Source organism: Furipterus horrens, unplaced genomic scaffold (assembly GCF_987537825.1).
Source record: "Furipterus horrens unplaced genomic scaffold, mFurHor1.1.pri manual_scaffold_4, whole genome shotgun sequence".
NCBI lineage: Eukaryota > Metazoa > Chordata > Mammalia > Chiroptera > Furipteridae > Furipterus > Furipterus horrens.
In genome coordinates this window covers 102,985,597-103,010,491 of record NW_028327174.1, presented here as the reverse complement: position 1 = coordinate 103,010,491, position 24,895 = coordinate 102,985,597, and the positions used below count along the sequence as shown (strand labels likewise).

Sequence of the window (24,895 nt, the reverse complement as noted above, 5' to 3'; positions counted from 1 at the left end):
ACCTCCAGTAAAAATAGCTTATACTGATAAAAACAAAAACAGACATAGAAATAAAATATTTCCCAAAGTGTGGTTTCTAATGGAGAGTCACTAAAAACTTTCTTTTACAAATCAGAATGAAAACAAGGAATTTCACCATCACTAATACAATCAACACTATTTTTCAAGTTCTGTCCAATCCATTACTACAGGAAACAAGTAATAGAAATAATTATTGTAATGAATAGACAAAAATATCATTATTTGCCACTCTTAAGTGGTTGTATATCTGCAAAATCTAAACACATTAGCTTTTATAACTATTTAAGTTAATACAGGTAAAATGAAGTGCTAAGTGTTCAACAAGCATTTAAGTATCAATAACCTTACATGTGAAGTAAAACAAACTGTTAATGTCTATTAATAAAAGATTTCATTCATTAAAACAATGTAAATATTCAGTTATAATCTTAAAGACCAAGGTATATACCCTATATTTAAAATTATTTTTACTAGGAGATGCATGTTGAAGACAACTACCAAAAATAGTAATTTTGGCTTTACAACAGCTTGTCTTAAGCAATTTTTAAAAATAGTAATTAGAATGTGGGCAGTGGTCTATTGAGGCTATTTATAATTCATAATAGAAAACCTTATCAGTTGAAAGCATAAGCATAAATAAAAATAAAAGCAAAAACACACACGGTATTTCTTTGGAAGATGCAGAAAACATCTTGACTGTATCCAGATACATACTAGGTTTCTTGGCGGGAAGATATTGTAGAAATGTCACATCTTCCTCAATCTGTTTTCTAGATTTCATGTAATCCCAGAGAAATTTGAATAGACTTTGCCTTAAAATTAATATAAATTCATTTGGAATAATGTGAAATGGTCAAGAATATCCAAAATATATTTTGGAAAAAAAAAATTTAAGCAAGCCCATTTCCATATGATAATAAATCAGCCCATGATTCTGGTTTAAAAATAGGAATATACTTTTTACTCTATTACATGAAATAGAGTAAAAAGCTGAGGAATAGATTTTTAAAAATTTAAAGATCAAATGCTATAAAATAAAAGAAAATATCTCATGAAAGGTGCTAAGATAACTGGCTTACAATATGGAACTGTAATTCAATTCACACTTTACATTAAATATAAAAATAAAATTTAGGCTAATTAAAAAATTCATATGAATAGCCAACACAGAAAAACTAACAGAAAATAGGACTGAGCATCAGATAATTTGAAAGTATAATTTTTTAGCTTTGAAGCAATAAATTATGCAGTAACAAAAAAAAATTCACATGCTTGACTTTTAAAAAATCTATACAACAAAAAGTAAGTAATAACTAAATCACACACTTCAGGAAAACAGTTACAATAGGCAAAATATTAATTACAAGGTATTGAAGCTAGGAGAATTTAAAAAGGAAAACACCAGGACACCAAAAAGTAAGTGGGCAAAGTATATATTCTCACAAGAAGGGGTTTAGAGACTTAGACATGGATATGGCAATATGTTTAGCTTTACCAGTTATCAGATAAATGCAAATTAAAGTGATAATAAGATATGCTAACACCTACTGTTGGCAATGCCAATTTGCACAATCTTTTTGAACACCAATTTGGCAATACATTGCAAAAGTCATAAAAGTATTCATTCTTTGAAGCAGTGAATCCAGACTTAGAATTCTGAAGAAGTAACTTGAAAGAAGAAAACCCAGAAGCATACAGATGCTATTGCAGTAGCCTTCATTGAATTAGAAACCTGGAAATAATGGAACTATTTGGCAATAAGGGAAATGGTTAAGTAAAATACAGCATGTTGGGTGACCTGGTAGGATGTTCATTGGCCCCCATGGACGCCATCAGCTAATTGAGACTCAAACTCTATCTTTATCTGATCCTTTGTGTCTTCATTTTCTTTTTATCCGGCATAGTTCAAGAAAGAACTATCAACCTGCGCAGGATTCCCATGTTGGGTTTATTAAGCCGACGCTTCAGCTTTTTAACCATACTCACTTGGAACCCAAAATTATACAAAAATACCTTCAACTTCTTGGCTAACCTCTCCTACCACTGCACTTGAAAAAACCTTGCTGTCTCCTATTTTCACATCACCACAAACTGGCTTTTGCCCTACTGTTCCCCAGAAACTGTTCTTGCCAAGGTCATTGCTGAACTCCAGGTAGCCATTCCAGCAGATGCGAGAAGTCCACATTGTACCTGGTGGACAGGCCAGGTTCTTGAAGCCCTCTCTTCCATTGCACACGCTTTCCTTGCTCTTCTCTTCAGCCTGCCCCTGCCGCCCTTGCTGGCTGCTTCTCCTTAACTCTAAATATTAGAGTTGCTTCAGGCCCAGTTTTGGCTCTTTCTCTTTTCTGTCTCTACTTTATCCACAGACAATCTTATCCACTCCCATAACCATATGTTCATGTCTCCCTTATCTCCACCCAGATTGTGCCTCCAAGCTCCAGGCCCCTGTCCTCTTGATTGTCAAACAAGTATTTGAACTAAACACAAAATTGAAATCTTGAATTTTCTACCCAAAGTTGGCCTCTCCCTGTGTCCCATCTCAGTGCATGGTACCTCTATCCATCCATTTGCTCACTCAAATCCTTCATATCCACACACCCCGCTTTCAATCCTGCCCGATGCTGCCTCTAAAGGGCATCTTGATCTGTTCATTTTTTCTCATTTCCACTGTACCTTCACAGCCCAGGCTTCTGCCATTTCTTTAGGATTTCTGAATACTGTGTGGCCCTAAAACTAGGCTAGGTTTAGTCTAGTGAACTTTTCCATGCTTCCATTAGACTGTAAGCTCTTTGAGGGCAAGGACCATAGCTGTTCGGATCACTAAAGTATTCAGTACTTTGTGCAGCTCTTGGCACATGCTAAGTGCTTGATAAATGTTTGTGGGATAAATAAGTGCAATAATTACAGTTATGTTACAACTACATATGTGAAAGCTAGAAGGAAATGTGGAAAATTTAAAACAGCTGGTAAAAATAAGATTTAAACAAACTTTCTGATACTTTTGTTATGTTTGAACAGCAAAATACATTGAAGACATATACGTATACAGGATAATATAGGACGTGACCATGTCGCTAAGATGCGTGGTGCAGATATGAATGCAAGTGCGTGAGAGTTTAGCCAATTGTTGGAGATGAGCGAGTGGGAATGGTTTGGGGTACATTACTGGCCTCCAGCTCCTACAGACGGCTGTACTCTGGTTCTTGTAGGTTGGGCTGTAAGAACTTGCCTCCTTCCAGCATGATTGTATGTCCCAGAAACAGGGTTCTTTGAAAATGGAACTATGGGGTTGACCCCCAGGCCACGCGAGAATAGATTTAGCAAGCTTATTAGAGGACAAAAGATAGCAGAATCTTAGGTGGCCCAGCAGAAAGTCCGGGCAGAGGTCAGAAGTATGACAGAAGAGGGACACTTCCCGGGTGGTCTGGGACAGCAGCTCTTCACCCCAGAGATAGGGTTACCACTTTTTCTGCTCCCAGCTTCCTAATGCTTAGCCCACCTTCCCACCAGATCCCCTTCATGCATCTGATACAAAGGGGCCCACCATTGGTATAGTAATTCCTTTAATTTGCCTTTTCAACAGGAAAACTGTGCCTTTTTCCTTTAGTTAATTCATTGGGAGAAAGTTGATGTAGAGGAAATTTCAAGATTTTACTTTTGTGTCCCCTTGTGTATACACACACACACGTGCAAATAGCCACCACCTCCAAATTTGATCATACATTTGACTAAAACCTTAAATAATTTTAAAAGTAGATTTCACAGACCACCTTCTTTAACTACAAGCTAGTATTAGCAATAAGAAATACAAAGCTGACCCCTGGAAAATCAAGGTACACGCTCTTAAATGAACCCTGGACCAAAGGAAAACAAATGAAAAAAATCCATGTGTTTAGATGGGAATACTTACTATCACAAAGATGTATATTCTCCTTAATACTATATGTTTATAGTACACTTCCAGTTAGACTCAGTCTCCTTACTCCCTTTGGACAAAACAGTCTTAAACGTTATATGGAAGAATAATGTCTAGGAAATGCTAAGAAAATTATGAAAATAAGGATAGTAAATATACTTATCAAATAGTAAGTATATTTAAAGTCACAGTAGTAAAAACTTGGTGACATTGCAATAGAAGTAGATCAAAACATAATTGGAACAGAGCAGAATTCTGAAATAGGTCCTAGATCTGTGGTAATTTAATATATGATGAAAATGGTTATTTCAGTTCAGTGGGCAAAAGAGTTTCTTTGTTTTGTTTTGTAAATGGTTGTGACATAGCTGATTAACCATCTGGATAAAAATAAAGTTGGACCCTTATCTCATGCAATATATAAAAGTAAATCTCAGATGGATCAAAGATATGAGTTTAAAAAATAATAAAGGTGGTGAGACAGTTTTATATTTGCCTGTAAGCAAGGGTTTGGGAAGAACCTTGTAATCAACACAAAGAACCTATATTTGATTATATTAAAAAATGTTGTGTAGGGTAAAAGATAGCACACACAAGTTATAAGAAAAACAGTAGATTAGGACAAAATATTTGTCAGTAATATGACAGAGAAGGATTAATATCTATACTATATAGAGAGCTCTTAAAAATTGATCAGAAAAAACACAAAAAAGAAGACAAACAGTCCAAGAACTGAGTATGTGATTCAGAAAGGAGCAAACCAAAGAGTCAATAAAACACTTTTCTTTACATGGGCAACCTGAGAAGTGCTTCTATGGCAGGTCAAAGGGTGAGTTCACTTAAGGCTCTAGAATGGATGGAAATGAGGCAAAAACAATGACTTGGCTCCTGAGTCATCTTCTTCCCCACACAGACTCTGGTAACTTTGGTGGGAAGCATCCCTCCAAGACGCTCGGGGTGCGTGGTGAGGAACGCGGACACTGGCAGGGAGCTCTGCAGGGGTGAGAGCGGGCCGAATGAGACCTGCAGCTGCAACATCCTGACCACAGCATCCTACAAAGGTAGGTGGGCTCTGCTGCTTTTTGTTAGAAAGTGAAAAAGGCAATAGAACCTCCCGAGTTCAGACGGCCCAGAGAGCAAGTTAAAGGGCAAAAAATCTGAATAGTCCCACGCTGTACACTCACTCTCTCCCTACCTCCTGCTCCCTGCTTTCCCCCTCGGTCCTGCTCACCTCTGTCCTACCTCTTCCATGACTACGGGAACCCACTATTAAATGTGACTGAGAATGACAGAGGATGGTAAGTTGGATAGACGAGTGTGTATAGTAAAGTGAGAGACCACTGGGCTGATCTACCCAAATGGTTCAGAGAATTCAGACATCTGAAGAGTTGTAGCATCCCTGGTGAGAAGAGAAAATAGTGGCCAGTGTTCTATTATCTTAAGTTCCTTGCATTTATTCATTCATGCAAGAAGTGTATGTTGAACAATGACTACATTCCAGGTACTATGCTAGATGCTAGGGATACGGTAACCAAAAAAGGCTGACCTGGTCTTTGGTCATGGTGTTTATAGCCTATTTAGGGGGTAAAGACAAGTAAACAGCTTGCTACAATGTAGTGTGTGAATACAGAGAACAGAGCATACCATGGGAAGTATGTGAAAAGGGTGTCTAACTGGATTGGGCGGGGGACAGAGGGGCAAGGAAACCTTCCTGGGGGATGAATAGAGTTGAGCCAACCAGAGAAGAGGGGGAAGAGTGTTCCAAGAAGAGACCCAGTAGTATGATGGCCAGGAGAGAGAAAGCTTTGTTTGAGGAGCCAAAAGAGGTTCAATATAGCTAAGGCAAATGGGGGAGGGACAGGTCGAAAGCGAAGTGATGAAACATGGATATCAAAGAAGGAACAAAGTGTCTGGCACAAAGTAGCCATTTGCAATCAATAGATTTTTGTTGCATGAATGAATGAAGAATGGGCTAGAGGAGGGAAGGATTGAGTTCTGAAAGATCAGGTAGAAGGAGAGCTGTTGCCGTGGCCCAGGTGAGGCAGCCTGTGAGAGCTGAGGTAGAGGCAGCGGGGATGGAGAGGATGGATGGATTCCAAAGATGCTTAGGAGTTACAATAGACAGACTGAGAATTCATGAGTCCCTTTGGGTAAGAGAGACCGGAAGTAGAGTCAAGTTCATGGTTCAGTATTCCTAGAATGGGTGAAGCTGAGTTTTGTGGTGAGAGCTGGTGTTACCTTTTAACTATAAATCCCTCAAAATTGAATGCACCAGGCCAGAGAACCAAGCTTAAAAAAATTCCTCTCTGCTGTTGGGCTCATGGTGGCTGATTGTGTCTGAATTGCTTGAAACATGATTTCCGTTTTCTACTTTTCTTTGTCCATACTATACAGCCTTTGTGATGTGCTTCTAGTTAATATTAGTCACTAAAGTGCAGATCTTGCTCACCTATAAAAATTTATACTTCTGAAGTTTTTGCTGTTACCTTGTAAAGCTAGCTGGTTGCTTTTAAAGCTTCCATCAATTGCACCCAAGCCTTTGCCTACCCTTTTCTGAATGCCTTGCATGTTCTGAGCAGACAAACGCACTTCCCACCTCTTGCACTCCCAGCCAGCAGCCATTGCCAAACTGTTGTCCATGACCTAGAGTAACCTCACCCCTCTCACCAAATGCTATTGCCCTTCTGCTTTGAAACTTTCAGGGGCAAGTCACCTCTTCATACAGCTTTCCTGGATTCTGCTCTAACTGTCCTGGTCATTCTAGCACCCCCTTGGTCTCCCACAGGCACTCAAGGTGCTACATGGACCTCAGACCACTCCTAGAGCGTTTCCTTGACTACTATCATTCTGGTGTTTTTTTCCACCTAAGTTACTTTATTTCTTCCAGAATAACTAAATGCTTCGAGAGCAGAGATCATATGTATTTATTTCTCTGTGATATTTCCCACTATTGTTCTGTGCATAGTTGATACTCAGAAAAGTACAATGTTTGCTAGTCTTCATCACTGGACCCTTGTAGATTCCGTTGACATGTATTTTCACTGGGTGGCCCTCAGTGCTAAATATGCATGTGTTTGTTCTACTGACACTTAGCAAGTGTCTGTTCAAATGCTCTTGCTAAGAGGTCAAACCAGCCCTCCAAATCTCCTGTCTTAGAACAGAGGATTATCATTTTACACAGATCTATTGTATGTGAGCAGAATTTTATGGGCCGTCCTGGCTTTCAGAATGAATTTCGTTGCTCTGGAGAAGCAACTTAAAGTCAGGACTCTCAGACTTTTGAAACCACACACTACTAAAATTTCAGTAAGAAAATCAGAGATGCCAACAAAGTTAGGCCAACTTCTTGTTCTGTCAAGGAAAGGCTTTCACTTTAAAAATAATCATCATCTACTAGCACCATTAATTTACAAAAGAAGAAGATATTAATACCAAAATGGTGGTAGTGAAAACAGCACAGAGTAGCTGGCAGTGCTCCCTGGTCACACCAGGATGTGAAAGGCACCCAAACCTGGCTGTAGACAGTCATTCTGTGGGCAGCGTTTCACACCACAGATTCCCAGCCTTAGCCCCAGTCTGCTAAGTCAGACTGTTGAGGAGCATGGCTCTGGAATCCGGATTTTCATCAATTTCTCAAACGATATCGATAGACAGCTGGGTTTGGGAAGCATCTTGGATAGGGTACTAAGTAAGTTAAAGAGGGATAGGAAATAGGAAGTTTTTCTAATGCTGATTAAGCACAGTGTTTATCTTTCTGACTTTACTCTTTGGAGGTTTGCTAACCAATAGGTAGGTTTTCAAGTGCTTGATAAGAAAACCTGCACCGCAGATTTGGTGACAGTTGACTCCAAGATGGTCATGGATCCCAGCCCATGGGAGTCATACTTCAGAGTTGGTGAGGTAAATATTTGCAGTGTGGATTTTTCTGAAGGTGCAGGATTTCCTCTCTCACATTCTGATTCTCATGTTCTAGTCACTTCTTGCTCAGTGACTTGTTTTATTCTTATGCTGTGGCCAATTACAAGTTGAGATAGTGATCCCGTGGAGAGTATGAGTTGTAAATGGGCTGGAAAATGGCTTTTTCCTAGTGATTATCCATGGGAGGCCTGGAGCGCGAGGTGGGCCCGGGTCTGTGTGCGGCCCTGTGCTGTGTGCTCTGTCTGCCTGACGTGCGTGGCCCACAGGAAGGCACCCCCTACTGACTGAAATGTGAGGGAGCAGCTGGCACCCCCTCCCCCTTGCAGAGGAGGCAAAAATACTTATTTTTTGCATTTACCGCTTTGCTTGATGATAGGAGGACTCCACTGTAAATGACTTTTTTTTCCCCCTTTGCTCCAGATGTTTTAGTTGTCAACGTGACGTTCTCCTTCGGTACTTGGCGTTTATCAAAAAGATTCAACTTTACCAACTGCTCGTCATTAAGAGAGTAAGATTTTATTTGAAGTCTAAATATTCTCCCATTTAATTTACTTATTTGCTTTATGCTTCCACTTCCTAAAGAACTCTTTGGTGGAGTGGAACTTTCCAAAGTACCTTTTGGAGCATGGCCTGACGGGAGATGGGGGGCCCCTGAGCTCATAAGCTTGCTCACCGAAGCCCTAATAAGTAAGGTGGGACAGCGAAACAGCACACAGCGGTGCCGCAGGGTTTCTGCTGAGCGGGAAACACATTTCCCCAAGCCCGGAAGGGGGCCTTGACGGAAGCACGATAGAAGGTATCAGAATGGCTTTGGGAATTTGGGTCCAGAAAGAGGATGTGAGCATGAGATAAGGGAAAATCATACTCAAGGAGGACAAGATAAAGTCTGTTTCATCAAAGAACTTTTTAAACCCATGTATACAGACAACAGTATGGTGGTTACCAGAGGGGAAGGGGGTGGGGGGAGGGTGAAGAAGGTAAAGTGTGTCAAATGTATGGTGACGGAAGGAGACTAGACTTTGGGTGGTGAACACACAGTGCAACATACAGATGATGTATCATAGAACTGTACACTTGAAACTTATACAATGTCACCCCAATACATTTAATTTAAAAAAGAACATCTTAATTCAGCCTTCCACCATTTTTTTAATATGTGGCCCTAATGAGCTACATAATCCCCTGAGTCAGGACCATGCCTCACTCCTTGCTTATAAAGCAAAGCAAAGAGAAGACAGACAAAATAATGTTTCTCAGATTCCTGACTTTCCAGTTGCAAGATGGGATGGAGGTTCCCATGGAAACAATGGGAAGCTCTATTATTAGTGATTCTGTAGTTCATTCAGTGGTTTGATTGACCAGCTATGTGAGAACCAAATGTGAACTACTTTGGTTTGGCCTGGGAACCATTGTTTCTTTGGGGAAAATGAATTCAAACTCAAAACTGAGTTGGGAAGCCACTCTACAGCGATTAGGTCAGGGCCTCCCCAGAACTCATCTTTACCCTTGCAGGACTGAGTTCAGTTATCTCTAATAAACAGAATGAATTTAGGGAGCAGGAATGAAAAACAAACTCGATACAGAAAGCCCCAGAAGTCCATGAAAACAGGAAAAAAGGGGGGAGAGTTAAATAGAATTTTATGGCTCAAAGAAAATCAAAACATAATGTAGCTCTCCATGCCCAGCTGTGGGGGCCAGACAAAGGCAGTGACTTGCCCCCGGTCCCACAGCTAGGTGATTAACAACCACACCTCAGACCCATAGCTTCCCAGAGTGTGAGGACCCTCTCCTTGGGTACCTGGGGGCAGGGTGGGGGAGGCAGGGGATAGAAATGCAAATCACAAACCTGCTTCTAGTGCACAGAGGTAGGCAGATAAACGTGGAGCCTGAGTTTTCTTCTTTCATTGAAGCTGCAGTTGCTATAGGTCAGAATCTCAGAACGCCTCAGCATTTCTTGAAGACTATATAAAATGTGAATGGTGTCCCTTTTCTCTGCACTAGCCCTTTCACTGTCCTGGGCTGAGCCTGCCTTTGGCCTCCCATGGCTGCTTCCAGACCAACCTCTATTTCTATATTTGTTGTTCTTTAATTCCGATTATCCTATAAGTGGTTTTCAAGCCTTCCACTGCTATCCATGCATGATAGGTCGTTGGATTAGTAGACACAATTCTTCCTCAATTTGGTTAAAAAGCAAACAATGGCATCCCATTCCCTCTGCTTGCCAGGTAACACTTTCGGCCTGCATCTGCTGGGCCGTTGGTGCCGGAGCTGCCAATGTGGTGGTGGGGTGGGGAGGGAGAGACAGGTCTCCAGAGGGAAGCTTACTTGAGGGTAGTCAAACAGCAGAAGTAGATTCAGAAACAGATTCCGTGGGGTCCCATTGTTTACATGCCAGGCAGGCTATGCCAGCTTCAGGTTTCCATGGCAACGCCCCTACAGGTAGTGATGACAGTCGATCAGCCTAAAGGCTGCCCCCAGCAGGGCCCAAAGTCAAGGCTCTATCCCCAGCTTCAAAGGACTGTCCTTGCTCCCCTGGGTTCATCACAGTCTGTTCAGGGATTTTTTTTTTTTTTTTTTTTCTTCTTTTAAGTGCTTGCATGTGGTCATATCAGAGGGAGGTTCTAGGATATGGAGATAATCCTAAAACTATAGGAATTAAGTTGGTTTTCCATGTTGCCAGATGCCCATTGTGTATTGGAACGGGGTGTGCTTGGTGTAAAAGTGGGAGGAAGTGTATCCACCCGTTCACAGCGTGCAGCCCTTCTGATTACTACAGAAACCAGGTAAAGTGCCACTTTTGGTATCACAAGGTTTAACCTAAATCCATGTTTGCCGCCACCCAGCCTATCTTTGCTGCTTATTTCAAACTCTGGATTTCCCACCTATGTGGATGTTGAAGGGATGTTCTTCATTTCAGGAACCTTGTCAAGTTCCGGTTGAGAGGCGGGTACCGTCCAAGCCAACGGGAGGCCGAACATTTCAGGAGAAGAATAACAGAACCCTCCAGGGCTCGCAGGTCAGACCCTGTTTTTGTGTTGATAATGGAAAAATCCCCCTTTAAGTAATAATAACAACTACCACTTTGGGTTCCGTTTCGAAATTCCCTTTTTTGCTTTCTACCAAAATTCCCTTTTTCACCTTTGGTTTTTAAACCAAGTTTCATTTAATTGGCTCAGTACCTCAAAGGCTGCACACTCACATAAAAGAAATTAAAATTCTGTAACTGAAAAATGTTGTTCTGGAAGGAGAAAAGTTTTAAAGATGACTTTGTGGCTCACTTGGGGAGAGTTAGAATTCAGTATGACACACAGCACTGACGGGATTTCAGTTTGAACCGCATATCATGATTTCATTGCTGGGGACTATGTGCCAGAGAGAGAGTGTACAAACTATACACACTAACCACGTTCGGATTGCTTTTCTTTGCTTTGTAGAGACAGTCTAACCAATAGTTAATAACTTCAAAACAAAGAGTTGTTTCTATATAATATATGTATTTTCCTCTCCACTTTTCAAAAATGGTTATTTTCCATGAAATTTCCTTGGAAATTCCTCTTATTTTCTTCATAGTGAATCACCAAGCTCCACTAACAGACATATTTGAAAAGAGAGATGATGAGGTAAACATTTTCAGGCAGACACAGGAACTGTGATTAGAAAACAGAAAAGTGCTAGCTTCATTCAGATGACAGAAATTAACTGAGTATCTACTGTGTGATGGAAAACAAATAAAGGACAGGTTCTCATTAACCTTGGGCTCTAGTAGGAGTAAATGGAGCACCATGAGAACAACATTCTTTTTTTTAAGGCTCAGCTTTCTGTTTCATGACTAATCTGTGGCTTTGATTTATCCATTTGCTGCTATTTAAGGTCAAATGCCAATTTAAAGAAGTAGCACACTTTTAATGACTACCAAAAAGTTGATAGTAACTGTAGGTGAATTAAGTAACAGGCAAAGGGAATGTGAATCAAAATGGATTTTGAAGTTAATTAAAGGCATTAGAAAAGCTTGGTGTGCCAATATTTCAGGCTTTAAAAGTCTTTGAGGTTTCATTAAATGTTGGGCTTATTAAGTGATGGACCTTTCTCTTCCCATTGATTTGTAAAACTAAGGCATAGTAACAGAAACTTGAATCAAGGAGGTAGTAACTTTTAAAAAATATTAAACATCTTTTATTGTGATTTCAGTTTTTTAAATTTTGGTGAAATACACATAGAATAAGATTTAGCTTCTTTACCATCTTTTATAAATATATAGTTAGTATTGTTAAGTACACTACTAACCATTGCCACCATCCTTTGTCAGACACATTATCTTACAAAACTGAAACTCTACACTTATTACACAATAACTCCCCATCTTGCCTTCTCTCCAGACCCTGGCAAACTCCATTCTACTTTGACTTTTATTACCATAGGTGCTTTATATAAGTGGAATCATACAAGATTTGCCTTTTTGTGACTGGCTTTTTTCACTTAACATAATGCCCTCAAGGTTCATGCATTTTGTAGTGTGTTCAGAATTTCTTTCCTTTTTAAAGACTGAATAATATTCCATTATATGGATATACCACATTTTGTTTATCCATTCATTTGGATGCTTCCACCTTTTGGCATATTATTGTTTGTGTTTTCGCTATTGTGAGAGTTTATTATATATTGTGGATATCAACCCCCTGTCAGATATATGACTTGAAAATGTTTCCTCCCATTGTTTAGGTTGCCTTCTTATTCTGTTGACTATATCTTTTGACTATATAAGTTTTTAATTTAATGATGAAATCCAATTTACATAACTTTTCATTTGTTGCCTGTGCTTTGGATATCATGGCCAAGAAATCATTCCCAAATCCAACTTTATTAAGCTTTCCTCCACATTTTCTTCTAAGAAGTTTATAGTTTTAACTATAGGGCTTTGATCCATTTTGAGTTAATTTTTATATGGTATAAGGAAAGAGTCCAGCTTCCTTCTTTTGCAGGTGGCTATCTAGTTTTCCCAGCACCATTTATTGAAAGACTGTTCTTTTTCCATTGACTGGTCATGTTTTCCCTGTTGAAAATCATTTGACTATACATGCAGTGATTTATTTCTGAGGTCTCTATTCCACTGGTCTGTATGTCTCTACCTTTAACCCATTAACACACTCTTTTGATTACTACAACTTTGCAATAAGTTTTGAAACTGAGTCCTCCAACTTTGTTCTTTTCAAGATTGTTTTGGAAAAAATTAAACTTTTATTTGAGATAATTGTCAGTTCACATGTAGTTATACAAAAATAATAGAGATCTCGTGTATCTTTTACCCAGATTTCTCCAATAGTAACTAACATCTTGCAAAACTATAGCGCAACATCATAGTCAGGATATTGAGAGTGACTACAGTCGGAATACAGAGCAGCTCCGTCACCCCATGTTAGCTATTTATAGCCACACCCACTTCCTTTCACCCTCCCACTCCCCATCTCTAACCCCTGGCAACCACTGATCTGTTCCCTGTTTCCATGATGTTATCATATTGTAAGTGGAACCACCAATATGTATTCTTTGGGGATTGGTCTTTTTAACTCAATATAATTCTCTGGAAATCCATCCAAGTTCCTTTATATATCAATAGGTTGGTCCTTTTTATTGCTGAGTAATGGTCCAGGGAATGGCTTTTAAATTTCTTTTATTTTAAAGGAAAAAATAATAAAGTCACTGAGTCCTGGTTTTCTGTACTGTCTTCCTATATCTTTTGACCTTGATACTGTGTGGTTAAAAGAACTGGGGTCACCATGAGAGCAGGAGGAGGCTGAAAATAAACAAAGCACAGACCTACCTATCATCAGTGCTTCTCCATGGATGACCTTTCTTAGTTTGGAGAGATAGTTTGTTGATACTGAAATGTTGTCTTCAAATATATGACTCAGAACAGAATCTCCATTTTTCTTGATAGGGAGTAGAGTACCATTTGTCACAGGAGGAATTTCCCATGTTCTCTGACACACTGCTGTCTTTATTATCATGTGGAATGTGAAAACTCAGGTTCCCAGTTGGGGTCTCCATATTGACCTTGAATAAAACACTGAACACTCTCTTCCTAGCAAAAAAGCTATGGAGAGCTCTCCTTCAAGGCATCTTCCCATATCTCATATGTACTGAGTGCTCAGTCCTGTGCCAGGCACTGGGGGCGTGAGATGTGAATGGTGCAGACACAAGCTCAAGGTTCATGATGCTGAGCTCCAGTTGATTCTTCCTATAGGTGTTTGTGGAGCACCTATTAGAGGCTATTTTACTGAGCTCCATGGATACGACAAGGAGGACATAAATAATCATGTACTGCTCTTGCCATCAGCCTCAAGAATCATAGACATGAGTACTTAAGTAAGAATACAAGATAAAAAATGTTAACATGGGGAAAGTACCAGAAAGTACACAAGCCCAGAGAGCTTCTCTATGCCTGGGGCTTTATCTTAGACCTATTTATTTAAACCCAGTGCCTGGCAATTAAAAACACTTAATCAGTGTGATTGATTAAGACTTTGATTGATGGATGGATTAATTGACAGAGACTGAGTTTCAGCCCACCTTTAAGGGACAAGAAGCCTCCAGCTCTAGCTACATGGAGACTAAGGAGTGGCTATTCCAAGCAGAGGAATTAGCAGAAGCAAAAGCATAGTGGGGGTGCCAGGAAATTCTAGGGCACTCATTATAGGAAACCCCAAATGATTCTATTTGGCTGGAGCAGAAGGCTGCAGGAAACGAGGGGACATAAGTTTGAAATGCCCCTGGAGTCTACATCTAGTAGGCCTTACAAGCCAGGCCTAGGACTTGTCACTTGGTTCCTCAGTGGCAATAGACTGTTATTGAAAATTTTCTATTCAGTCTTATGTGTCCATGATCCTGATTTATGACATTTAATTTTTTTTGACATATGAACTTGCTCATCCAAGGACAAACTGAACTGGGATTCAATCCTAGTTTGAGTCCAATGCCCTCACACAGATTCATGACCTATGACCCATCCCTGTACCCTGACCTGAAAACAAGTGCTGTCATTTACCAGGGGGCTATATTAAGGAACAGCATCACCAACCTAGGGAAACAAATTCAAAACTCAGTGTTTGACCTTTGGATGAGAAGTATTTTCAGCTCTAAAGGCCAGTCTCTTCAGAGTCGGCTGGCCCTGTCACTTCCCCTAACCTCTTTTCCTTCCTTTTCTTAACAATTTTATATCTGGTGACTCCTCCTTTCAAGGAATTTACATTCAAGTTGTTCCTCTTTCTCATCCTCCATCAATTTTGAATATGCGTTTTCATGTCTCACAGGCAATCCAACTTGACCCTTTCAAGGACCTGGCCTTCAGAAACGACATTAACTTGAATATGTGCCTTGTTAAGTAGCTTCTATGGGCTTACCCCTGTACTGGGTGCTGCGGGATTTACTTTCAGTTGTTCATTTATCATTCATTCATTCATTCATTCAAAATATGCTTATCGAACACCTACTGTTCCATAAGCTAGACAGGCAGGTAAAATGTGTGCCCTCATGGAGCTTACATTGTAGAACTTAAAATATTTTAGAGGAAGTAAGATTCATTTTCAGGCAGCAGTTGAGTGTGCATAACAGAAAAAAATATAAGAAGGAATGCCAAAATGTACTGAATTGAGTAGCGATAGTTCATATTTGTTGAGCCTGTGCTGTATCGTAAGCTCAGAATATCTCTTTCTTTAAGCCCCATGATAGACCTATTTTGTCCATTTTATAGACAAAGAAATTTTACAGAGGATAAGTAGAAAGTAAATGACAAGCTAGAGATTTGAACTCTGGCAGTCTGATGCCAGAGCCCACAGATTTAACCACTACTCTATATTGTATGACCTCAGCTGAATATAAACAAGTATTAAACCAAGTAGTATTGATGATAAAAGTCAGTCCAGAAGGGAGGAAAAGAATACTGGCTTCTCTTGGCATGTGGCTGTCAAAGCCTGGCCCCGTGTGCCACAGATGGGGGGGACAAAGACCGCCAACCTGGGCAGGCTGTGAGGGGAGTAGCTTAGCATCAAAGCCTCTGGAGGCGATGGGTAGGTTGGGGTATGTCGTAGTGAAGGACTCAGATCCAGGCAAGGCCAGCATCTTCTCCAGGACTGGGATGGGAAAGCACAGCCCTTAGGAGATGGAGCAGCAAGGGTGTCATGCTGAGAAACCCAGCAGAGGGGTGGGTTTTGAGTGGCTGGGTTTAATCTGCAGTCAGGGGTCTCTACTGGCGAGGGAGAGTTGCCCTCCCTGGTCTCGGAGTCCTGGTCGGCCAGTCCAATTCAGAGGCACCACACTGGGAGGTTCAGTGACGAAGGGTAACAACTTTATGGAGTGGCCTTGGCAGCCCCGCACTGGGCCATGTCAGCCTCACCTTAGAGTCCCCCGGTCAGAGAAGTGAGCCTTGCTCTCTCAGTGCAGGCCTTGGTCTGTGCCCCTCTCGCAGAAGTCTCCAGGTCTGTCTCAGCTGGTCTTCTAGCTCCTGCCAGTTCCTGGGACCAATTGAAGTTACATCTCAAGTTGCAGGGTTCTCAAGTTTCTCAGGGGCCTGAGCAGAAGATGGATAACCTTTTTGCTCCGTTGAACTCTAAGCTTTCTTCAGTTGGATTGTATTTTGCTGTTGTCTTTCCATAGCTCCCTTCCTTTTACGCTTGACCATCTCCTCTGCTGGCTGATACTCTTTTCAATTTATACATTTCATGAATATATTACTTCTGTCCTGCTCAGTCATTAATAAAGATGCTAAATAATTCTGAGCCAAATACTCACCCCTGTAGAGCCTGACAGGATACTTTCCTTTAATTAGTTATGCTACCTTTCATCTCTCTAATGTCCTTTGGTTTCAGATTTCCAGCTGGTTTTGAATCTCTGTGACTTTTATCCAGTCTTGTTTGAACTAATTTCATGAGTGAAAATCTGAGAGACATTTTACTGAGTGTTGATTCAGGTCCAGGCCTATAGAGAGCTTTACTATATTCAGATTTTTTTTTAACAGTTTAATAGAGTACAATTTGGGCTTAATAAAATGAGCCTTCCTAATGTACCTCTTTCCAATATTCTTTTCAATCATAGCAGTCAGTATTTTTTCCATCAGTGTTATGGTAATGTGAACGTGTACTCTTACTGTCAAGAGTAATCCTCTTAGACCTTTTCAAAGATAAGTATTTCTTAGTGGTTGTGCTATTTCCAATAATGAATAATGACTTAAAACAACAACAACAACAACAAAAAAGCAAACCCCAAATAGTTGGATATTCTGTAATCACCTGGTTAACCAGTTTGTGATGTGCTTCCTCATACAAAACAGGGAGTGATTTAAACTTGTGAGTGACCAGAGTTCATACTATTTTATCAAATAATTTAAAGTTGTGCAACCATTTAAAAATAACTCTTAAGTCTTTAAAATGTAACTGACAGGAAGTAGACTGTGCTGAGGTTAATTGCTGGACACCAGAGGGCTGTGAAGGTTACAGTCTAGATGTTTTGATTTGATATATGGAAACCCTTGGACATAGGAAAGGGGAGGAATCTCACTGTAGGCTCTAAGATATTGTTTTTTTGTATCGAGTTAGATTATGTTTTTAAATTAACCAAGCCCTTCTATGTAAATTTGTGGGGCCCACTACTTCATGTCAGATTATTGAATTAACTCTTGAATAAAATACAAAAATCAGTCTAAAATATTAAGCATGTGGAACAGTTGTGGGGAGATCATTCCTTGCCTTTTGTCTATACTGGATTTTTAAAGTCTTTATCAGTAAAAATAGAAAATGTTATATTTCTAAGAATTATTGCAGTCATATAATGCAGCCATGTAGCTCACCAACCTGTGTGCATGTGTGTGCGTGTGTGTGTGGGGTGTGTGTGTACCTGTACCATTTATTTAATGAGGTCCTCTTGGTAGCTCTTTGACTCACTTATTGAGATTAAGAGAGGCTCTCCAAGCAAACAAAGGACAACTAATCTGACCCTCTTTGAAAGCAGACTAGAAGCATCTGCTTTCGTGAGATAGGCCGGGGCTGGATTCCATCCTAGACACCAGTGGAAACTTCTCTAAACAATAAGGTTTTAAAATGAAATCCTTTTGAAGTAGCAGGGCTGTCTCTACTCAGGGAGAAAAAAAAAGTTAAGAAGGTCATGTGGCAGGTCTCCTGATGGTGTTTGTAGAGCCATTTAAGGAGCAAAATATAACCCCTTTAAAAATCTTGTGTGCATTAGTTATAAGGCTGTCTTTTTCCTTTACTGAGAGTAGAGAAGGAGTAGCATTTACTTGGTATGTTTGAAAATTTTGCTTGAACAGACATACAAGAAGTGGAAAGGACTATCTAGAAAGAAACCTGGGCATCCATCGTATTTGACTTGGATGTAAATATGAGTCTGCATTGACGTTTACATGAAACAAAGGCATGGTTTTTCTTGTCTAGACTCCTCTAATGCAGGAGTTGGCAAATTTTTTCTACAAAGAGCCAAGCAACGAATATTGTAGGCTTTGTGAGCAATGCGGTCTCTGTGGTGTGACACTTGCATCTGCTGCTGTAGAGTGAAAGGAGCCACAGCTGCTACATAAGTGTGTGGACGAGGCTACTTTCTTTATGGACACTGAAATTTCAGTTCGATGTATAGTCACATGTCATGTGATATCACTCCTTTTTTTGACGTTTTTTTTCCCTGGGTGATGTTAAAAACAAGGTGTAGACTGGACTGCTGCAGGCAAATTCAGCAGTCTGCCAGCCTCTGACCAAGTGCACACATCATGCCCGCCCCCGTCCCCGGCACCTAGTGCCATCCTGGGGACCCTGCGGGTGTTCAGTAAATACCTGTTCACTTAGCTGTCCTGGTGTCAGAGCCAAGAGTAAGCCTTTTGGTATACAACACACGCTCGACATTTGCAAGGGATTTATCTTTAAGTTTTTGCTAATTCTCCCATTCCAAGGACCACTCTCGCAGCTAATTTCTCCCCATAAAATGCACTCAAGTATAACAGAATAATTAAAGTGACCCTTTCAGGCCCTTCATGATTCTTATAAATATGGGGCTGAAGTCTTTACTAAGCGATTAAAATAAATTCTGCCACTGAAATCAATTCTCTGTCACATTACATCATTGCTGTGATGACATTAACGATGAATTTACCTCCATCTGATAAACCGATCCATAGTGATAATGAATGATGGTGACCGCTCTAGTATACAGCACCTGTGTTTGCCAAGGAGCAGAATAATGAAGCATCCCTTCAGAGGGATGGGCAGGCCCAGAAGCCCAGCAAGACCATCCTGGTAAGTGTCACACATACAGAGGAGCAGAGAATATACTAGGCTACTTCAAGAAGCACATGTTAGTTGGACGTGACTAAAACACTCCCAGTGCCATAAGAGGCTTCCTCCTAAACTGGCCTCCAAGAAAATAAGCTCGGTTTTCAGGCCTTGGCCAAATTTCACATGATTACGTGTGGGAGGTTGTTTTCAAATATCAGGAGTGTGATCTTCACACTAAAGATCTGTTGTACTTTATATTGACCAGAATCTTAGAATTTTCTGTCCTGTTTTAGTTACCATATTATGGAAGAATACAGACTTGCTGGAAATGGTCCACAGAAGAGCCACAAAGTGATCAAAATGATAGTAGCATCTATAGGAGAAAAGGGGAAGAAATCAGGATTGTTCTATCTTTGAAAAGAAAGTTATTTTTGCCATCAAAAAAGGCCTTTTTTAAAAGGGAATCTGATTAGACACCACAGATGGAGGAGTAAGGCACATAATATGGGGCCAGGTATCAGGTGATTCCAAGGGAAACTTACTTGATAAAGTTTCCAAGAAGGAAATGGTGGTATCTGCAAACTGTGGAGAAGAAACAGTTGGCCACATGGTTTGAACATCCAACTACTTGATATGAGATGACTGAACAGGTGGATTTCTCAAGGCTTTTTCCCTGCCGTGTACTCCTTGACTCAAATAACCAAGCTGAAACAAACAAAAGACAGAAACTGTTTTCTTGGGAATTAAATTGATCTGAAATGACATTCTAACTTAATGATGAGGCTGTCCCTGGCCAATGATCGGTGGACCCCTTGTCTCTTCCTTCATTCTGTTGTATTGGGAGCCTCCAGGGATTGGAAGGCAGCAAACATGTTTGAGACTCTAGTGCTATTTCACTCTTCAGACAGAATGTCAGACTCTTCAACTGTATTTTCAGCTGTCTTGTGAGACAAAGACTAATTGGTTTGACCTCATGCTGTCACATGTTGAAAGACATGCATCTGCAGCGCTCTTCCTCGAATTCATTGATTTCATTAAACACTGTCTGCTTGTGTTTGCAAAATGTTGTAATTTCCCAGTGATTTCTATGGACTGCAGTGCATAAACAGATTTTTTTGGAACAACGCCATTTCTTAGCTTTGATCTTGTGTTTTAATTTTTATTTCCAATAGGTCTTCTATGTTAAGTCCATTGAGCCACAGAAAATATCCACCTTAGGGAAAAGAAATGTGATGGTCACGGGAGCAAACTTTACCCGGGCATCTAATAACATCGTAATGATCCTGAAAGGAACCAGTACTTGTGATAAGGATGTGTGAGTTCAAATATTAGTAATTTCTTCTTGGTAATATAGTAAAAAGCTAAAACTTATGCCAAACATAATCTTTCTGTAGTCAAATTATTTCCATGTGCCAAAGTGGACCAATTACTCTGCATATTTGATGTGATATAATTTTTTAAAGTAAAATCATTTATATGCTACATTTGAAATTAATTGTGGAGACTCTGTCCCATGTTAACCCCCCAAATCTTGTACACAGTTTCAGGATGTTGACTGCTTTGGGTCTTGATTTGTTTTCATTAACAATATCAAGTATTTTGAATAGCAAATATAATTTTGAAGATGACCCACTTAAAAAAACAGTTGAGTATCTCAGATTTTGATGGGAAAACATGGCAACTCTTCCAATGGATTGCCTAAAGTTAAAAAAGGAAACTTTCTGTTTCATTTTATTCTTTATAGCCTTCTCTTTATTGGATTGGTTTAGAACCCACGTAATAACCAAGTGGAACATAAATGAGTATTAAAAAATGAAAGAAAGAACAAATGCCCCAACACAAAAAATATCCGGTCAATGTACTACTTGAACATCATTATTTCTATGACTTCTTTTCCCCAACGCATCTTTCAATGAATCTTTTGAGAGAGAAAAAATATCAATGTCTCACTGACATTCTTGTACAAATGTTATCCTCCCACCTCCCAAAAAGGGATGTAATAATAACACAGTAGATAATTTGCGTTTTCTGCTTCTTAGTTTTCATAAGTTTGGGCTAATTTGAAATAAAAGACGTTGGTGGTCTACATGAAGGATAATACTGAGCTCATTCCCCTAATGGGAATGCACTGAAGACAATTTGCTGAAGCATGGTGTTATGGTTTTTAACTAAAACAGATCTGCACAGCATTTTAATCTCCCACACTTATTTATTGATTTTCTGTTTTAATTCATTTGCCACATGTAACTGCCATTTCCTTCCCTTCCTAGCAGTAAATTTGGGATATCTGTCACCTTTTGGGAAAAGCTGCCCATCAGTGGCTTTTCTCTGTTCTGCTGTTTACCAGAATTATCAAGCACACATTAGTGGCTATATGTATGTGACACTGGTATTTGTGTTCCATTTTCCTGGCTGAATACCTTATGCAAAAATCCTTCATTTTCTATAACAAAATCTGAAGTTACATACCTGTGTGTTCACTGAAAGGCAATCAGCTTCTCTGGAGAGTAAGTGGTTTTTCAGAGCTTTACCCTGTCTCTGACTCTTTATGCTCTCATTTCAATTCTGAATGTATCTTGAGATACTGCAGTTATTAAATTGAATGAGTAAGAGACCTTTCTGCATGTAGCATTTCACTCACCACATTTGTGTGGTGAACCCAAATCCATGAGCAATGAGCATAATAACCAGTCAATCCTGTATCTGAGTTTGTGCTGTAATTCCAAACTCTTTTAATATAGTCTTTTTTAAAGCCTAATTATTCTAAAAGAGAAGAACATGAGAATAGTAGAGGAGTGACCCACATTTCTGCCTCTTTCCTTCTAAAATTTATAAACAAGTTTGAATTTTAATTATGAACCATTTCGTGATGAATTTCCAAGAGCTAAAATGTAAATCTGAGGCAGTATAAGTACAGACTGACTTGTGTGTTTTTTTGAATGTGCCTTACTGTTTGAATCTATTATTACAGTTTAAAGGATATGTGCATTAAAGTTAATAATATGCACACATCCTTCAGTAATAATAAATTCTCATGTAGCATAATTATACTGAGCATTATTCATACACAACCCAGTCCTAATGATTCGTGCTTTAGAGGCCATTGTAAACATGATGCACAGAGGAAGCTGTGGAAGACAACATTGTGGAAGGCTTTGCTTTGGCTCCTGCAGTGTGACAAGGGCACACCCTGCAGATGTCAGGAGCACCCAGGACAGTCCCAGCTAATATCTAGTCTGGATCAACTTGATAGGCAGCTTCGCTCGGATGGCTGATTGCTTCTGAGATGCCTGGAGTCTTGGTGTGGACTTTACTCATAGGTTCTTCTGCTCTTTGTATAGCAGGGTTCCCATCTCTGCCCAGGTTGGGTTTTATCCCCACAGTGCTTGGCTGGGACTTCTCTTTTTAAAAAGTTTTTCATTGTAGACATTGCCAAACATATACAAGAGAGAAGAGTGTATGAATCATTCTGTACCTATCCTCCAGCCTCAGAGCCTACCAACATTTGCCAATCTTATTTCATCTATCTCTTCCATGTTTTTTGAAGGGAAGGAAGAATGGCTGCTAGAGTCTTTCAGAGCATATCCCAGACACCCTATCCTTTCACTCATTAATACTTCAGTATGCTGGTGTGGCTCAGTTGGTTAAGCATCAGCCTGAGAAATGAAAGGTTGTGGGTTTGATTCCCAGTCAGGGCACATGCCTGGGTTGTGGGCCAGGTCCCCAGCTGGAGGTGTGTGAGAGGCAACCAATTGACGTTTCTCTCCCTCTTTCTCCCTCCCTTCCCCTCTCTCTAAAAAATAAATAAAAACTTAAAAAAAAAAACAAAAAAACAAAAAAAACTTCTGTATGCATCTCTAACAGATACAGAGGGTACCATTATTGTACTCAACAAAATTAACAGTAATTCCTTAATATAATTTAATACCCAGTTCATGTTCCACTTTCTACTGGGCCTTCTTAAGGACAATGGTTACATCTCCTTACCCTACTTCTAAGGGAAATGCAAATGAAAACATAAAAATGCAACAAAGAAAGAGGAACCCTGCCCCAGAAATGCCCCAACGGGATAAGTGGTCCTGATGAATCAGCAGTTGCCTGCAGCTGTTTACTAGTTTATGCACTGATGTTGGGTCATCAACTGTGCTATGTGTCTGTGTCATATAAGAGTTCCTTTTCTACCCCTTTCTAGGGTACGGGTTAGCCAAGTACTTAATGATACCCACATGAAATTCTCTCTGCCATCAAGCCGAAAAGAAATGAAGGATGTGTGTATCCAGTTCGATGGTGGGAAATGTTCTTCTGTGGGGTCCTTGTCTTATATTGCTCTGCCACACTGTTCCCTCCTCTATCCTGCTACCACCTGGATCAGGTACTTTCTAGATTCATATTTTTCTCATTGTGGTTAAAAGGTCAGATGCATAAAGATCATGGATTTCACCCAAATTAGTTTAGAAATAAGTCCTTAGTTCCTCTCACAGAATTCCTCCTAAGGTTTATTCCTGCAAAACAAACCCACACTCGACAGGCAGGTTGCTCCTCAATGTCACAGTGAACACTGTGAGCACATCCTGGTTTACTCTTAGCCGTGGCTGCCAGGAAACTCATTGCAAAATGCTTGTTCACACTTTGGTTTCTCTTCAGATTGTTTAAATCTTTCACTTTTTAAAAATACTTGTTCAATTGCAGAAACTATTCTTGGCCTAGATTTCTGGTACAAATATTTAACTTTCTCCACTATGGCTCACTTCTGCCCATGACACAAAACTTCTTCTTTCTCACATCTTTCATTGTAAAGCCTTTAGAGTAAGCTGTTTGAATAATTTGAGGAAATATTGGGAGCCATCTAAATCAAAAGCAGTATCTAATTTCAGAGATACTCCCTAAGTGAGAGATGGAAATTTCAAAATAAACTCGTAAGATAGACTCCCAGAAAAAATAAAATTTCTCCCTTGTTGAATTTAAATTCACATTCAGGTGTTAGGATATAACCCTAAAGATATTTTCTTCACATAACACAGCATGGAGCATATTTTCAAGGTACTGTCTGGATGAAACTACAGATAAAGCTTTGTTTAAAAGGAACAAAAGAGAAGAGAAAGAAAAACAAAAACAAAAACAAGATTGCTTCTAATATTCTTATTTAAGATTAAGTGAGGGGTGGATATATTAAGCTGCTAGGGTTGCCATAGCAAAGTACAACAGACTTCAGTAACAGATATTTATGTCATCAAAGTTCTGGAAGCTGAAGTCCAAGATCAAGGTGCTGTCGTGGTTGGTTTCTCTGAGGCCTCTCTGCTTGGCTTGTTGATGGCCTTCTCCTCCCTGTGTCCTCACATGGTCTTCTCCCTGTGCCTATCTGTGTCCTAATCTCCTCTTTTTATAAAGACGCCAGTCATATTGGATTTGGGCCTACCCCAGTGACCTCATTTAACCTTAGTTACTTGTTTAAAGACCCTGTCTCTAAATGTAGTCACAGTCTGAGGTGCCAGAGATTAGGGCTTCAGTGACTCCTCCCATAACAGTGACATGAGGGAAAGTGAAGTTTCCAACCCAAGGTTCTAGCACGGCACTCCTTGCTCTGGGCCTAATTCCTTCCTATAAATAAAAGCACACTTGGATGCAGCACTCCCCACATGCATGGTGTGTTGTATCTATTGACTCAGTTAATGCTCACAAGCAGAAGGGCTCTACTATGAGTGGCCCCTTATGCAGATGAAGAAACTGAGGCATGGAGTATTCAAATGATTGGCCCAGGCTTCCAGGGGGCTGT

The 24,895-nt window shown here is 39.9% G+C and overlaps 1 protein-coding gene across 1 annotated transcript in view; it reads left to right on the top strand.

Annotated features, from left to right (window-relative positions):
* PLXNC1 (plexin C1) overlaps window positions 1-24,895 on the top strand; it is a 151,299-nt gene that overhangs the window by 68,442 nt on the left and 57,962 nt on the right. The window contains exons 6-11 of the mRNA XM_090273873.1: window positions 4,848-4,995; window positions 8,273-8,360; window positions 10,533-10,635; window positions 10,770-10,868; window positions 20,295-20,437; window positions 23,315-23,494. Of these exons, the coding sequence (XP_090129999.1) occupies window positions 4,848-4,995; window positions 8,273-8,360; window positions 10,533-10,635; window positions 10,770-10,868; window positions 20,295-20,437; window positions 23,315-23,494 (761 nt within the window). The remainder of the gene's footprint in view (window positions 1-4,847; window positions 4,996-8,272; window positions 8,361-10,532; window positions 10,636-10,769; window positions 10,869-20,294; window positions 20,438-23,314; window positions 23,495-24,895) is intronic.